This window comes from Mustela erminea, chromosome X (genome assembly GCF_009829155.1).
Source record: "Mustela erminea isolate mMusErm1 chromosome X, mMusErm1.Pri, whole genome shotgun sequence".
NCBI lineage: Eukaryota > Metazoa > Chordata > Mammalia > Carnivora > Mustelidae > Mustela > Mustela erminea.
In genome coordinates, this window is record NC_045635.1 from 99,269,261 (window position 1) to 99,287,056 (window position 17,796).

At 50.2% G+C, this 17,796-nt stretch overlaps 1 protein-coding gene across 2 annotated transcripts in view; it reads right to left on the minus strand.

The window, feature by feature from the left end:
- Positions 1 to 13,734, minus strand: part of KIAA1210 (KIAA1210 ortholog) — a 70,887-nt gene extending 57,153 nt beyond the window's left edge. Inside the window, exon 1 of one of the 2 annotated variants that reach the window (XM_032331552.1) lies at positions 13,577 to 13,734. In XM_032331552.1, the coding sequence (XP_032187443.1) occupies positions 13,577 to 13,611 (35 nt within the window). In that variant the 5' untranslated portion in view covers positions 13,612 to 13,734. Of the gene's footprint in view, positions 1 to 4,594; positions 4,675 to 13,576 lie in introns of those variants that run through there. The other variant, XM_032331556.1, reaches the window with a different exon arrangement.
- Between the last annotated feature and the right edge of the window lie 4,062 nt (positions 13,735 to 17,796).

Sequence of the window (17,796 nt, forward strand, 5' to 3'; positions counted from 1 at the left end):
AACCAGATCTCAGGAATAAGCCCCCCCATGCCAAGCTGCACCATCCATACCTTTGACGAAGGCAACTTGTAGCTTTTTGGTTTCATCTTAAGGCCCTTTAAGCCCACTGGGTGGGGGCCAGGGGACGCAATCTCAGCTTTGCCTCATGGTTATGATAACTAGCCCTGGCCTCCCAGTTCTGAAGGGCAGGGAACAGAGGTCTCTGGAAACACTGTGCCTTAACGGGGAGAGGGTGGGGCCTGGGGGGGAGGTTGCTGTCCCCGAAGGGTACATGCCCCCTGAAATAAAGATGCACCCAAGAAGCTGAGAGCCCTGGCCATTCTTGATCAAGGTGATATCTGAGAGCCCGAGACCCCAGATTTCCTTAGCCCTTAACCCCGCAGACAGCCCTACAGCCAGGCAGAGGCAGCTGTGCACTTAGAGTCACAGAAGGGGTTACCTGAAGTTTCCCTGATCCCCAAGTCTCTCCTTTTCCCCTAGCCATGGCATTACCTGCTCTTTCCACATGGCCTTGAATCCCCACCATTGGAATCACTCCCAGGCCACAAAGTCAGAACTGTCTTTCCCAAAGCCCCTCTCTTTGCTACCCCAAAGTCTTTTTGCAGACCTACTATGGGTTCGGAGTTGCAGTGACGAAATACAGAAGTTAGCACCTACGGAACAGTTAATGTGGGCACACATCAGCTCATTCGATCCTATGAGGTGGGTACTATTGGTTACTATTGATTCCTGATCCTCCCCATTCTGTGGGGATGATCCCGAAAGGCTAAGTAACTGCCGAGGGTCACGGGCAAGTCCACAGGCAAGGCGAAGTCGTCTGACTCCAGGGCCCATGTGATCTACATAAAATTACCCACTCCCTGTTGACGAGAAACAAGCACACGTGAAACATTTGAGAACTGTCTCTGAGTAGGAATCAGAAGGCCTGGATCCTGATTCTGCCCTTCCAACAGATTACCTTTGTGGCCTCAGTTCCCACACTTGTAACGTGAGGAGGTGAGACTAAATTATCACGTGCTCTCTTGTGACGTTTTTATGACAAGGACCCGAAGGCTAAACTCTAGAGTACTGACTACATAGAAGAGAGGTCTGTAGGCCCCCAGAGTCTGGTAACAGGAAGCTCGAATGTGCATTGCCAAGGGGGGAGGGGAACAGCAAAACTAAGCCAGAGAGCTAAGATCTCGAAGTCAAAGAACAAGGGAAGATGAGAGGGAAGGGAAAGAGCAGGTGGAAGAATCCGGGAATGGAAAGTGGGTAGCCATAGAAAGTTCTAGAAGGTGATTTTGTGGGTGGCTCCCTTTAAAGTAGCACAAGGCTGGAGGAATCATGAAAGGCCTGAGAGATGAGACCCACCTTAAGACGGGCCTTCTGCTGGGCAGAATAGTTTGTTGTCAGCTTGAGCGCTGAGGCACTTATTTGAAAGTCAGCCTAGGTGAGTTGGGGGTGGGAGTGGGGGCAGGGAGGACAGATGACAGCCACAGACCCTGGGCCACCGGAAAGAGCCTGAGAACCCTGGCCCAGGAAGATATGCTTGGGACAATGAGGCATGACGGCCCCTGTTCCCCTTACATCCCTTTTGCCCCAGGGTCAAGTCTGCTCTCACACCTGACTGTCCCACCTCTTTGGTCCAGCGCCAACAAAAGAAGTCAGAAGCTCCTAAGACCAATACCAAGGGGCCATGGGAAGAGGTGCTGGAACCGGGGACACCAGACAGCAACTGACTAGAAAATACAGTGGCCCAGAGCCTGGCACTATTCCAGACACCAGGAGGGCAGAGGAGGTGGGGATCTCCTGAAGGAGCCGGGATCTCCTGGCTCTCCTGGAGCCATGCCAGGCCAGAAGGCTGCTAGTTGAGGAGGGGAGAAAGGCCCAGATGGCCAAGGGCAGAACAAAGTTTCCCAGTTCCCTTCTCCTGTGTTCACTTTTGGCCGCAGAAGCAGAGAAAACGCACAGTTTTCTCAAGACATTCGTTCCCTGCCACCCGCCACGCGCTTCCCTGGCAGGGAAAGGAACAGGGTTGCCACTTGGAAGAAGTCAGTGAGGTGCGCAAAGCTCTTCCCAGTAGGGTCACCACCTCAGGGGAGAGGAGAGTGGCAGTGAGAAACTGGAGAGCAGCTATCTCCCAAGTTTCCTTAAAATTGAAGAATTTGGGGTCAAAATGGCCTAGGAGAAGAAGAAGGCCCACTGAGGGGAGCACATGGGAGGAGCCCTACAGTGGGGGCGGGAGACACCTGGCCCCTCCCCGCCATGGACACCACTCTGTTGCCCACTTGAGAGTGACAGAGAAAGACCCAGCCAGCATCTAAGGAATGAAGGAGATACTGTGTGCAAAAGAGCGCCGTGCCCGGGACAAAGGAAATGCCCACTGAACAGTAGGTTTTTTAAAACAACTACAACAGGTAGGGGTTTGGGTGTGAGAAATGGGCTTGAATCAACATCCTGTCTGTCAAACAGGGATACCTGGGCCCTCCTCAGCCCCGGGGACTCTCACTCCTCATTGGCGGCAGTGGCAGGCCCAGAGAGAGACCTGCTTGCTTTCGAAGCTCCCAGGCAATCCTGATGTAGAGGGTCCAGGCAACCCCTTTGAGGGAAACACTACGGTGAATCATATGGGATACTGGGCACGACTGGGACAGAAAAGCCATAGCGGGAAGCCATAAGACATTGATGGCAGGACCAGATGGTGAAGAAAAAAGCAACTTGAATGATATCTAGAGAGAACTGTGACCACAAAGGAAGGTATTTAGTTCTTCTAATAAACATCTCTAAAACTTGACCCTTTAATGAAGCCCGCAGCAATTTTTGGAGAGTTGATGTCCTAGCTCTGCTTGAGCCCTGAGGCCTAGGCATGTTGGGTGCTTTCTCTGGGCCTGTTTTCTCACCTGAGAACTAAAGGATTCAATTAGACTTGGAGTCTAGGATTCCTTTTAGCCTGGGCATTCTAGGATTTTATGATTCATTGAGATAATTGATGAAAATGCCCAGTACATTCCTGGAGAGGCCAGAGAGGCCCATCTAAGCCGAGCTTGAGTTTGCCAAGAGGGGACCAGCCTACAGAACAGACCCTTCAGAATCCTGTCAATATTTTCAGAAAACTCTCCTACTTTCTGATTGTTTAGAAACGATTTTTAGAAAACAATTTTTTTCTTTTCTTTGTCTCTTACTTAAAGATTATTTATTTATTTGAGAGAGAGCAAGCAAGAGAGAGAGAGAGTGCATAGAGGGAGGGGGGGAGCAGACTCCCCACTGAGCAGGGAGCCCAACATGGGGCTTGATCCCAGGACCCTGAGATCATGACCTGAGTTGAAGGCAGTTGCTTAACTGACTGAGCCACCCAACTACCCCCTAAGCTATTTTTTTTCCATTTAAAAAAGCAGAAGCTGTGGAAAACAGTATGGAGTTTCCTGAAAAAAAAAATCAAAATAGAATTACCGTATGATCTAGTAATTACACTACTGGGTATTTACCCAAATAAAATGAAAGCACCAATTTGAAAAGCTACATGCACCCCTATGTTTATTGCAGCGTTATTTACAATAGCCAAGACACAGAAGTACCCCAAGTGTCCATCAATAAATGAGTGAATAAAGAAAATGTGATATCTGTATCTATATATACATATATATGTATACACACACACACACACATATATATATATGTATATATGTGGAAATAATAGCTGTAAAAGAATGAAATATTGCCATTTGCAAGAACACGGATGGGCCTAGAGGTTGTAATGCCAAGTGAAATAAGTCAGAGAAAGACAAATACCATATGATTTCATTCATATGTGGAATTTAAGGAACAAAGCAAACGAACAAACAAAGAAAAAACGAGACCAAAAAAATCAGGCTCTTAAATACAGAGAACAAACTTGGTTGACAGAGGGAAGGTGGGTAGGGAAATAGAGGGAATTCAGAGCACACCTATCACGATGATCCTTGAGTAACATACAGAATTGTTGAATCACTATATTGTACACTTCAAACTAATAGAACACTGTATGTTAATTACACTTCAGTTTCAAAAAAACAACAAAATAATTGCACAGGGTTGCAGGAGATTTGACTTAAACTTCCCCACTCATTCTTTCTGCCCCTTCAAAACATATATTTTTGAAATCTTCTCAAGTCAGAAACCCATCCCTATAGGGGAGCTAACTACCTCATCCCAGAGACCTTCCTGCTTTCTCCGAGTCTGAAAGAGAGAACGTAGGCCATCTCTGCATAAAATAAGGTCTTAGGTCTTTGACACTTGGGCTTCTGAAGCCACGGGCACAGTGGAAACATTCCGCATATGTCAAAGTAAAACTATATTCTTCAAAAACAGGGGATGGAGGCTTTGTGGGGATCTCCCTCCGCTTCTCTCCCTTAGAGGGTTTCTGGAGACACACTGTAAGTAGCACGCATGAAGAGGGAACTCACATAGAAAGCTCTGTCCGTGTGCTTTATGCAAACTCAGGGGGAGCGGACTCTTCTACCTCCTCTTCTGGGCTCTGCTTAACCTGTGGGTAGGCAGATGCACCCCGGCTCCCAGGGCCCTTTCCTTTCCCCAACCCCCACGGACATCAGAGGAGACTCCCCCTTTGACTTACTTTTCTCTCCATTCGTCCAGAACGCTTGAGCTTAGGGAAAAGGGAGATCTGAAGCAGCGAGAGCTGATGCAGGGTAGGGAACTAACATGACCCATAGCTTATAGGATAGGCTGGTCCTTGGCCGCTGAGGTCCGCAGGACAGAAAATAAGAGATAATGACCCTATTGATGGAAGAATGCAACATGACTTGAGCAATCTTTAGTAGCAATCTTTTGTGAGACACAGTGCCTGCTGCTTTGTTGCTCTTTCCTAATCCATATCTAGACATTCCCATGCCCTGTATCTCTTCTTTTTCTCCCCTCTTGTTTCCATTCCTCATTTTGAACATCTCCCTTCTATGCTTTAGTGGATAAATGAATTATATTGTTATAATCTTGTCGTGTTTGTAACAAGGAATACAGCTTCAAATGTTCAAATCAGATGAGTGAAATGGTTTATGTTTCTACTTTCAAAAGAAAAGTCAAGTAAGCTGCTTTCATAGTATGGCATCCTTTGTTGATTTTTTTTTTTCCCATTTAGCCTTGGCCCCAATAGATGAAACTCTTCCTCTCCCTCTCAGGCTCTGAGCCTTTTAAAGGACAGAAATGCAAACTAATAATGATCTTCACAAGCTGTGTGACCTGGGACAAATTGTGTAATTTCTCCATGCCTCAGTTTCCTTAGCCATGAAATGAATCTGTCTTGGGACAGAATTTGGGAAGTGGAGGGAGTAGGTAGCTTGAAGGTATGGTGGTCACAATGTCGTGTTTTTCTCTAACGTTCTTGATTCTGTGATTCAGTAGTGTCCATGCAGACCTTCCTTTCTTGCAGAAAGAGAAATCTGGCACCTTGACCTTCTGAAGAGGAGGGATAATGTAGTTGCAAAAGGGTTTGGCTGTGGAGCTACACAAATCCAGCTTTGAATCCTGCCTCTTGTCAGTTAGTTGCTTGTGATCTGGGGCAAGTCAGTGAGCTGTTCAAAACCTAAACCTCCTTATCCGTGAAGTGGGGCTAAGGGTAGTGCCTTTGTCCTACACCACCTGTGAAGACTCATTCATTTTAGAAGTTTCTTGGGCACCTGCTGTGCACTAAGAGATCAGAACAGTGCTCAGGAAAGAGAAGGGTCCGGTTCTCACAGGTGATTTGGTAACTAACTCATAGAGAGCTCTCGGCATGGGGCGTCACACACAGTCAGCCCTTAGGACCTGTTAGCTATTCTCAACATCATTCTCATCCCATGGCATTGATGACCTGTGTCCCCTGTTCTCCATCGCTCTCCCAAAAAGTATGGGATGAGACTTCCTGCAGTTAGCTATACTCTCTCTGGTGGCCCCTGGTGGCGGGCTTTGTAAAATGGCGTGGCGTTGAAGGCTGGGGCCCGGTGGCCACGGGAGTACAAAGTTTGCTGGGTCTAACATGTGCCCTTTGCTCATGAGCCGCCACTGGATCGGCTTGCCATGAATATGGCTGGAGTTTAAATTCCCAATGCTGGGAAACCCCCTGTCCCCAGAAAGCCCCTCTCTGGGCACACAGAGCATGGGGACTTCTTTCAGGGCCCTCCCAAGTTCAGGCAAGGCTGCTCAGTCTCCTCCTTAACACTGTATTTGTGACTCACTCAGAGCCCCGTACTTTCTTCCTTTGCCCTCACCTGTCCCAAAAAGGTCCACACTGCTCTTCTGCCCTTCCTCCTCTCCAGAAAGGCCTAAACAGTTTTCCAGGGCCCTCAGCCAACACTTTCACTTTATTTCCATCCCAGAGGAACAGAAAGGGGATGATTAAGTGGCTAACATTTGCTCATCAGACAGCAAAGGAACTCGTGTTTACTGAGGGCCACATATGGGCCCCATCAGTTACCTGATTCAATCCTTGTGACAACCCTGGGAGGTAGGAATCCTTATATCCATTTTACAGAGAAGACAACTGAGGCTCAGGCAGGCTATGGCCTTCATTCACCCACAGCCATACAGCTAGCAAGTAATACTGTGAGGATTCAAACCCATGTCTGGCCCCAAAGTGTCAGGTGATTTCCACTCTATGGTGCCCAGGATTTTCAGAGTGTGTGGCTCTCAGGCTAGACATTGTGCTGGTCATGCCCTCAGAGGGCATGGCTTGAATGGCCCGCTGTGAGCTGCTTCAAGGCTCACCTGCTCCCCTAGGGCCGGATGCCCTGCTCCTTCTTTAGCAGCCTGGGAGCGTGACATTGTGAGGAGCTCCTGGTTTCCCCGCTGCTCTCCAGTGCACCTTCCCCATTCAGGCACCCTTGTTTCGAATGCATGACAATTCTCCCAAGAACTTCCCAAGTTCTCCCAAGAACTTCTGTGCCGACTCTAAGTGAAAGCATTCTTGCGTGTAAACTCAGAGCATAAATCTCACACTTATAGGGGCTCTGTCCTCTTCAGACCACCCCCCAGAGCCATTTGGTCCTCCCAGCAATTGAGGGTGAGGGAATTAGCATATCGTGACGATCGCGTTTCTTATTCCCATTTCACAGATGAGAACAGCAAGGCCCAAGGAGGCACGCCTGTGGTCACGCAGTGAGAGCCGAGAGTTAGGGCTCTGCCTCTGAGGTGGCCTTTCAAGTATATCGCAGGTGACATCTTGTTTGGAAGCCCTGAGCAAGTCCCACTTACATGTCGACCATTACTATACTGACCACAGGTCACAGGCAATGATTAACATCGTTCAAATGCTTTCTGCACTGGGCACTGCGCTACATGCTTTCTTGCAAGAGCAATATTCATTATTGCATGGAATATTCATCAGCTTTGAAGGAGTAGGTCGCATCATTACCCCCGTTTTACAGATGAAGAAACTGAGGCTCGGAAGGTTTAGATGACTCAAGACTGTCAAAGAAAGTGGTTGGTCCGTGAGCACAGTTTCAGGACTGTCTGGCCCCAGAGCCATGCACGCCTAGGGCTACGGAGTTACTGAAGTTGGTCACATGGAAGCCACTTGGCACATGTGTCTGTTTCACTTTAAATCTGTTTAAGTGAAATAAAATAAAAACTCAGTTCCCTGATCACACCAGCCACACGTCAAATGCTCAGTAGCCACACGTGGCTACTGGTTCTTGTTACTGGGCAGAACAGCCCAGAAACTTCCATCATCAATAGAAGCTTCTATTAGATAATGCTGGTCTGAAAGCTTAGGGTGCTCGTCTTTGGACTTCCACTTGGGCAAACCATTATTAGTGGAAGGCAGCGTTTCTCAGTCTTGACACTAATGACATTGGGGACTGGAAAATTCTTGGTTGGTGTTGGGGAGACTCTTCCCAAGCACTGCAGATGCCCAAGGGCCTCCCTAGCCTCTGCACACTAGATGTCAGTAGCACACCCTCCCCCTAGTCGTGAGAGCTAACAGTGTCTCCAGACATTGCCATGCGGTCCCCTGTGGAGCAAGATCAGACCCCATGTCCCTGCTGAGAACCTCTGGCTTACGGTTACCAGTGTATTTGTAACCAATCTTTCACTAGCTTAACCTCACCGTCTGAAAACAAGCTATTTCACCCAAACTCATGTCTCCTACTGAATCAGGGTTTCCAGCAATTTGCATTGAATGGGTGATTTTAATTGGAGACATCATTAAAAGAGTAAAGGCATTGGAAGCAATAGAACATGAGTGAGGATGCCAAGAGAGGATTGCTGGAATGTCCTGTTCAATTAGGTCCTCCAGTTTCCTAGCCACCAACCATAAGTATGAATTTGTAAAGGAGGAAGCCATCTAGGTGGCTCAGTCGGTTAAGCAACTGCCTTTGGCTCAGGTCATGATCCCAGGGTCCTGGGATCGAGTCCCGCATTGGGCTCCCTGCTCAGTGGGAAGTCTGCTTCTCCTTCTGCCTCTGCTCCTTCTCCCTGCTTGTGTGCTCGCTCTCACTCTCTCTCTCACTCTCTGACAAATAAATAAATAAAATATTTTTTAAAAAATTTGTAAAGGAAAGATACAACTGGATTGGTTTAAAAAACTAGAAGAATGTTAAAAGAGCAAATCAGTTAGGAAACGACAGGAACAACCACATTTTGGCTACCGATTTCCAGAAATAACAAATGACAAAAATTGTGCCCCTTGAGAAATTAACGAAAGAATCCCCCAAATGCTAAAGCTGGCTCAACACAAAATGGACTTTCCGAAGGCTTCAAATGACACCCGCCTGAACATTCTCATATAAAATGCTGAAATTTTGGTTCCTGACAAAATAACACACGTTTCCACATTTTTAAGTGTATTCTCGAGGAAACTCAACCTCCCTACAGCAAACGGAACACGCAGGACACTGCTAATGACCAAATGAACCAAGGCAACGACATCTTCAGAGAGATCTCCAAAAGCTTAAAAAAAAAAAAACAAAAACAGCTTTAAAACAATTTCCTCCTAATGAATTTTTATGAGTAAAAAAGTTTACCTATATTGGGGCGCCTGGGTGGCTCAGTGGGTTAAGCCTCTGCCTTCGGCTCAGGTCATGATCTCAGGGTCCTGGGATTGAGCCCCACATCGGGCTCTCTGCTCAGGGGGGAGCCTGCTTCCTCCTCTCTCTCTGCCTGCCTCTCTGCCTACTTGTGATCTCTGTCAATTAAATAAGTAAAATCTTTTTTTAAAAAGTTTACCTATATTGTAGATAGTCCAAAAAGGCAAACTTTTGGTAAACCGGTTGATAGGGCAAGTAGTTTATTCAAGAACTTGCCCCTGGTGAGACTGGGGCACCTAGGACAGTGCCTCCCCAGAGGCTGGGAGACTAGAACCCGCCACTCTACCAGCTCTCCTACAGCTTCCATGAATGGAAATTGCCTCGGGCAAATGCCACAGGGAGAACACAGATTAGCAAAATGCAATACCCAGGCTGTGCCCTTTGCCAGGGAACTGGACTTCCCAGCTTTTCTTCTAAAGCAAAAAGGAGGAGGAGGAGGGGGTGGGGAGGAGAACAAGAGAACAGGTTGAAGGTGGATGGGGAGCAGCTCCAAAACCATCAGCTACTGGAAGGACCTGCGGGTTGAGACCTCCTCCAGCCTCTGGGTGCCAGGGGCCTCCGCAGGGCAAAGAAGGAACGCATTGGTCCCCTGCATCTAGAACTTGCATCTAGAACTCATAAAAAGTATTAGTAGCCTCTGGTCTCCAGCAGCAGTACGTACTGGTCTGCATCAGGGAAGGTCTGCAGCCAAGGGGAGCCCGCTGGCCCATCCACTACAATACCTACACCCCCGTTGGCTGTCAGATGCCTGTTGCCAAAGCACTAAGCCTCACCATCCTGAACTCGGCTCTTGAGTCGGAGAAGCCGACTGGCACGATATGAGGGGCCCACTGCCCTGGCAAGCTCCCCGAGATGGCCACCAAGCATCAGAGTGGCACAGAAGCATTGAAATCCTATGGAAACGCACATTGTCAGGAGGAATCCAACATTGCAGGTCAGTTTGACTGAGATCCAGCCCCCAGAACCAAGGATGCCAGGGTGTCAGCCAAGGGGAAGTTCACAGCCTAGGGACGGCAGAGGCTTAGAGAAGACTGGCTGGGAGGGAAAGGAAATGTTCAGGCTCAGAACACCTGGAGTGGGAAGGGGGCCATAGTAGGAAAGGGGCTATAACTGGAGAGATTGGGGTCACCAAGAACAACGTTGCCCTAGCTCACTCTTTTGCCTTGGGCTCGAGCTGCCTTTGCAGCAGCCCCAGCCAGATCCCACAGCATCCTGGGGTGGTGGGGACGAGGGGGCACATGCTTCTGGTTCTCTGCTCAAAAGATGATCCTTCCTCTAGCACATGCTACACACCACAGCTCTATGCTGCAAGTCAGGGTACTCAGGATTCTGATCTTGGAATTGTGGTTGACTGTGTGGCCCAAGGAGAATCACTGAATGTCTTTGGGGCCCGATATCCTCACTCTTAAAATAAAAACATTTTCACCCATGCCACCATTATAGGATCTTGCCTGGTTAAGAAAGTTCTTTTGCTTGGAGCACCTGGGTGGCTCAGTCAATTAAGCAGTTAAGAGATTAAGTGCCTGCCTTCGGGTCAGGTTATGATCCCGGGGGTTCCTGGGATGGAGCCCTGCATCAGGCTCCCTGCTCACTGGGGAGTCTGCTTCTCCTTCTGCCTCTGACCTTCCCCCTACTTCTGCTAGCTTTCTCTCTCTCTCTCTCTCTCAAATAAATAAATAAAACACTTTTTCAAAAAAGTGATCTCTGTCATCTCCTCATGTACTGGCACATAATTACTGTGGCACATAATTCAAGACCACTAGTATTTTTGTCCCTTCCACCAATAAGCATATTCATAAATCCCTTGATAAATTCCTGCCGTCCCCTGCTGTCACACCATGTCTGTGAAAATAACAGGACTTACTGGCTAGTTACCTCAAGCAAGAACTATATCCACCATAACCAGTTCAGAATTTAAACACCAAAACCGGTCGCCTTGGGACAAGCGAACAAACACCTCCAACTCATCAAATAACCGTCCACACCTGGAAAATCTGGACCGCAAGTGTGATCTGCAGAGAAAACTGAACCAACTTGTGTTTGCACCCTCATTTCGACTTCCAAGTCCTGCCCACTGGGGTTCCTTGAAAGGGCGCTCCCCTCCTGATATGGCCAAGCTATGATTCTAGGAGCCCCTCTTGTTGAAGGTGCTGAGGGGATGGAGGCTGGGAGGCTGCATCTTGTAGAGCTTGGAAGAAATTTCGAAACCTCTCCCGGACTGAGCTCATACCCCCCACCCCTCTTGCAGACCGCCCTTTACCGGGCTGGCCGCTCCCTAAGCAGACAAGCTTCCCAAGGGTATCTTGGTTCAGTCGACAACACGCCTTCACCAAATGCTTGTGTCAGACACCGTGCCTGCTTGGCTGTGGGAAAGGAAAGCACGCGTTCCTCCCGCAGTGCTGAGCACACGGCTTCCCAAGGAGCAGGTGCGCCATGTTTTTGAAGGTCTATGGGTCTCTCTCCCCGTTAAGTCCCCCGAGGGACTCCCATCCACGTACTTACAGAGACCGTGGTTCCTTAACCTCCTCAAATGCCTTCTTATGGTGTCTCCCATTCCTTCAGCCTTGTTTCAGTAAACGGTCAGATGAGCTCAGGCCTTCAGCCGGGGTGACAGGAAGAGCCGCTGGTCCATGAGGGCCGCTTTTCCACCCCAAAGGCCTCAGGCTGCCCTGGATCCCCTCCATGGAAGGCAGACATCAGAATGAAGGGGCCCTGGGGAAGGCCCCTGGTTCAAGCAGGAGAATCTAATACTCTTGGGCCAGGGAAGAAGGGCCCGACGCTCACCTGGGAGCGATAACCTTGCCCTTACCACTTCCCACAGCAGTGGCTCCATCTCCCTCGCCTCCCAAGGCCTCCACGGCCAACCTCTCTGTCATCTGGTGCCACAGTGAATTACGTAGAGAAAACGCCCTCATTGCCACCGTGTGTGTCCAAGGCCAGAGGCTAAGGGCACGGCAGTCAGGTGAGCCCCAGAGGCGGGGTTTTCAAAAAGATGCCAAGGGCACTTTTCACAGGTAGACACTCCAGGCCCAACAGGAACAGCCTACAGGGCCAGTTTTGAGGCAACAGCGGAAAGGGGCAGCCAGTGTCCCCACCCTTCCTGCCCGAACCACCTCCAAAGGGGGACGCCCCGGAAAATCACATCAGAGGCTGCCAGTCTCTGTCTGTCCGGTGCTTTGCCATGAGAGGAGAGAGCAGCGGGGGCCATGTGCTATTGGAGACCTGCTGTGATCGAGGTGAGTTTCTGGCCCCGATTCAGAAAGTGACAGCTTAATGAATGGCGCTGGAGAATAATCACGTACCTCGCACTCCCGCTAATGAGCAGTACAGGTGGGTGTGTCTGGCTTAATATCTTTTCCTGTTGTCACTGTCCGCAGTAAGTACACATGACACCCCAAAATACCCCTGTGGGTGCAATGCGAGTGTAAACCGTGTGGTGTCCGTACCCACCCAGTAACAGGGAGCCTACAGCTTGCACAGCTGGCACCAAATTTAGAAAATGAAGACAACTCAGAAAAGTTAAAGTGATTTTTCTCCACTCATCCAAATTCTGCGCTTTCCGTCCCTCTTTCCTTCCTTTGTCCTCTCTCTTCTTCTTCTTCTCAGTCTCTCTCTGTCTCTGTCTCTCCCTGTCTCTGTCTTTGTCTCTCTCACTTTTTGCCGCAGCGTCTCCCCAACACCACCTCCCCCCCATATCTGTATTTTCAGCCCAGCCAGCTGCTGACTAGGGCCAGAACCAACACTTCGGTGTCACTGAAACCCACGATTTCACTGAATGAATAATCACCGCGAAGGTCATTTGAGCCGTGTCCCTAGTCAATGACATTAGCCTTGTAAAATCCCAGTCCGCTGGGCGCTTTGTTTGAAGGGGACGCACGTTTATTACACGTGCACGTGGGAACCTGTAGCTTGGCCCTCGTCTCTCTCTCTGGCTGCGCGCCCGCCTGGAATAGAAGCATCCTCGTGGCGCTGCTGTCCCTTCTCAGACCCTCGTGTCATTTGTCACGTGCTCCGGGGAGGCTGCCCTGGTGCTGCGGACGACCCTGGCCCTGGGAGAGAGGTAGGGCCTCCTGCGGTGCGGGGCTGGGGGGTGGGGGGGGGACCCCGGGTATAGCGGTACTCCTCGGTCCAACTCTTTTGCTGCTTGGCCACCTCTTTCCTACGCGGTGGCCCTCCTTCCCTCTGCGAGGCGACCAATCGACAACCACAGCGGCCCCAGCGAGACGCCCCGCCTCCCCCGCCCGGCCCCCTCCGCCCGCCCAGGGCAACTCAGGTGAGCCAGGTGCTGCGGCCGTGGGGGGGGGGGGCAGAGAGTGCGCCCCCACCCCGCTACCCCCCATCCCCGGCCTGCGCCGCTTTCCCACGTCCACCTGCGCCCGGCTCCCGGCGCGCGCTGCCCCAGGGCGACGGGTTCAAGCCCCGGCTTCCCGGGCGGACTCCGGGCTGGCCCCTCCGGCAAGGAGCGCCCCACTCTGGGCGGGGGAGAGACCCCAGCGGCTGCGGCCAAGCGCTCCGCCACCCTCGGCTCCCCCGCGACTTACTCTTGATTCTTCAGGCAGGCATAGAAGCCAGCCATGGTTCTTCGCAACCGCTGCGCCACCCCGGGGCGGGTGCCGCGGGCATGTCTGCGGGACAGCTCGGCAGCCAGGGGTCCGCACGCACAGCCCACGCCCGCGGGCCGGTGCACAAACCCAGATAAAGTTTCTGCTCGAGGCCTTTCGCTGTCTTCTGAACTAGGTCCAAAAAGGGCCGGGCTTGTTCCTTACAAGGCTGCGAACTGTTAACTCCCCCTTTTCCCCTGCCTCCGACTTCCCGCTACTGCAGCATCCTCAGTGCAAAATACCAGATGCTCGGTATTAGCCCGTTTGTATCCCAGCGTGGCTAAGGAGTATGCGGAGTCTCAAGGTGGGAAGCCCTCTGGGCTTAGCCGAGACCTTTACCCCGGGGCAGAGAAGGACACCCATCGGCTTGGGGAAGGCCATGTGAACAAGTCACTTTCTGGCATTTTAGATTCTGCAGGCTGGGGGGAGGGGGGAGGGGCGTGAGGGGCAGAGCGGAGAAGAGAGAGGCCAAGCGGATTTTAAGTAGCCCTGTTGCAAACATTCCGCCCTCAATCTGGACACTGTTTTTGACCCCTCTGAGCTGTTCTCGTTCAATCTTAAGGAAAATGATTTACACCCTAAGGAAGGCTGGAATCATAAAGCCGAAAGAGAGAGGGAAGGGAAAGACAAAGGGAAAGGGAAAGGGGCACGACGGTCCTTAAAGTTATAAAATCTCAATGCCCTTTGGATGGAAGTCCCCAGCAAAGATCATGTATGCACAGTGGATCCCCATTATAACACAGTTTGCATTAGGTGGATTCAGAGATACCGCTGATCGGGTTGCACCTGCGGAAAACCAAGAGAACTGGAGAAAGAGCAAAAGTGCCACCTAAGGCTTGCAGCCTGAAAGACCCAGTGGGGGCCTCTTTCCCAGCCCCAGTTCAGTAAAAAGGGGTCTCTGCCCTGGCATCTGAGATGTGGAGGCAACATCTGATTTTGCAATATTTTGATTTGCAAAGTGTCTGGTGACCGTGTGAAAAGCCAAGGAAACGTACATGCGGGCTTTGGGCTTTTTAAAATGACTGTGAGAAATCAAGGGCTTTCTAAAGGTCAAGGTTTCTCCTGTGTGCATGTTCAGGGGGGTCATTAATCTGACGGCCTTTCTAAACAGGGCTTCTCCGTGTTAGAAGAAAAAAGAAAACCAAGTCCCCATCCCTCAAGGGGTCTTAGCCAGTCTGTAGCAAGGGGCCTTCTTTTCCCTTCCATCCGCAATAGGCAACACCCCGCTTCTGAAATCTCACTGGGTGGGCAGACGCCGCCCTCTGGAACAGAGCAGAGCGTAGGCCCCTCTCCTCTGAACTTGGTAGTTGAGGGGGAACACAACTGCCCAAGGAATAGATTTACACCTTGCATGCTTAATCCTCACCCATGGCTAAGATTTCTAGCAAGAATTCCTGCCTAGCTAGAATTCATGGTCGGTTCTCTATGATTCACATGTGGCTTGCCCACTTAATGGATTTTCTGCAATTATGGTTTAATCAGTGCATAACTTCTGTCTACCCCAACTTGTCATGTCAGCGGGTTGTTAGGAAAGACTTACTTTATTGTTTTTATCATTGTTATTATTATTTTTAGGAAAGACCCATTTTAATACTGGCCAGAGAAGAAGCTAATTAGGAAGGATAATCCATGCAAATCCCTCCCAATCAAATAGAATGCACTCCAAAAACCACAGAATTTTTTTAAAGGATTTTATTAATTTATTTGGCAGGGAGAGAGAGAGTGAGTGCAGGAGCAGGGGAGGAACAGAGGGAGAGGGAGAAGCAGGCTCCCCGCTGAGCAAGGAGGCCAGGGCAAGGCTGGATCTCAAGACCCCAGGGATCTCTAGCCAACCAACTGAGCCACCCCGGCACCACTCTCAGATTTTTGTTTTTTGACTACACGTGTTTTGTGATCACTTAGCCAGCTCCTTTCTTCCATTGCTAGGAATAATCAGGAGTCGAGGGTCCACAGAAAATCTGGAATTCCCAGACTGCACCGATGGCTTCTTCTACTGAACTCCTGTCTCGCTTGTGGTCGGGGCTCTGGAGCCAGAGCAGAGTTCAAATCCCGCCTAAGTTTCTGCCATGGGATAGCTGGATCGGGATTTGGTGAGAAAAGAGGTTCCGAGGAGGTCCGTGTTGAGGGATTCAGAGGGGAATTGTTATGATGTCTGCAATTCACGCTCAAGTAGGTCCGGAAAAGAAATGGGTAGGGATGTGGGGTGGGGGGGCGAGACAGAGAATGCTCTCTAGAGAGAGCACATGTAGTAAGAAGTGGACACTTGGTGACTGGAGGGGGATGGTATGGACCTTCCCTATGCTAGTCTTCCAGCTTCTGTGGTAGTTTGGAAGTGTTTCCAAAATTAAAAGTTGGGGATAAAATCTTAGTTCCGCCTGCCCTGATCACCTGTGGTAGCGGATTATTCACTCCTTGCAAATCTGAGTTTCCTCGGCTTGAAAATGGACATTTTAATAGAACCTCCCCATGTAGGGTTGTTTATGGGGGTTCAGTTGGGAGAACAGATGTCATGCCCTTCATGGGGCCTGTCCCTCCAGAACTGGGAGCAACTGCTGTTATCATGCCATCATCATTTCACCTGTGATCATATACCGTCTCTTGTTGTCCTCACGTGTCTCACATGCAAACATCCTATATCCTTCACTCCGATTTAAGCCTCCAGAGGGCAAGATGCATTTCTTTTTTTTTTTTTTAAGATTTTATTTATTTATTTGGGGGGGGGCACGAGAGGAGGGAGGGTCAGAGGGAGAAGCAGACTCCCTGCTGAGCAGGGAGCCCGATGTGGAACTCCATCCTGGGACTCGATCCTGGGACTCCAGGATCATGATCTAAGACGAAGGCAGTCGCTTAACCACCTGAGCCACCCAGACGTCCCCGCAAAATCCATTCCTAACACTTGTTCTTGTATCTAGGGTCGTTGCTGGCACGGCCCTGAGTAACCCAGAGCTAGTGAGAGGAGTACCTCGTTAGTTACCGTTCTGTGACATCTGTGGTCCCATAGCGTTACCTCGAAAATTATCACATGCCCAAGGGCCAGCCATTCCTGACAACAGACCAGTAGAAGAGAATGTCAGCGTCGCATGGTGGACGCTGGAGAAGAAGGCAAGCTACCAAGACAATGGCTGGGGAGCAGGTTTCTAAAATTCTTCAGATTGAAGGTCAATACCTTCATGCACCACCAGACTTTTGGAAAGAGCGTCCACTTTTTTTTAAATCCCAGGAGGATTTACATTCTGCTGCTTGGCTTGCCGGATGAGGAGGAACTCGACTAAGCAAGTTGGTCAGGTGCTCCCTCCCAACAAAGGGGAGAGCACAGACATTGCGAGGGACCCTCCACCCTCAGGCCAGCTCGTGGATGAATGCCTCCATTGCCTTTGGAGGGAAGCTGATCTTCCTGGCTCCAACCGTTGATTCCAGTGAGTCTAAAACAGGCAGGGTAAATTCAACTGCAACCTTCAGGACCGACTTCAAAAACCCTGCCAGGACTTTTAAACATCTGGCTCTTGAAAAATCTCGTGAGCACAAGAGCCTGAAACGGAGAATGGTGAGATGCCCTCATTCTTGAACAGATATAGACCATTCCAGAAGGTTCCTCTCAGTCCGTGCCTCTCTTCCCTTTCCTTTTGGTTGCTCTCTTCCTCCTTCCTCTTTCCTTCTCCCCTCAGTCGCACCTCCTGAGGCTCGCTGAACAAGTTCCCTTCCTGCTAAAGGCTGGCAACGAAGCTGTGCATTTAGGGGCTAGTCGTGAGAGAGACAAAGCTGTTTAGTGTCAGCCTCCCTGCTGATTGCAGCACCCACCTTCAGCCAGACAGAGTGACATCTCACGAAGCCCAGGAGGACAAGCAAGAGAGCTGGGTTGTGGCTTCTATGGAACCATTCATTGGGACATCTCAGCTTGCCGCCAGAATCTCTGCCCGCACAACCCACTAGGGAGTCTGCAGGACAGTGGGATTCAGGAGTTAAAGACCCACAGAGCCAGGAACTTCTCTAAGAGAGCTGCACTGGGGAAAACTACACTCTTCAGGGCAAGGACTCCCCCCAACCCCCAACATTTATAAACAGGTCAAGTCTGACGTAGATTGGCATTCAGGGTGGAGGAGGTAGGAATGGGGAGGGGGAACCTGGTAACTGGGGAGGGGCAGGACGCCTCCCCGGGGTTG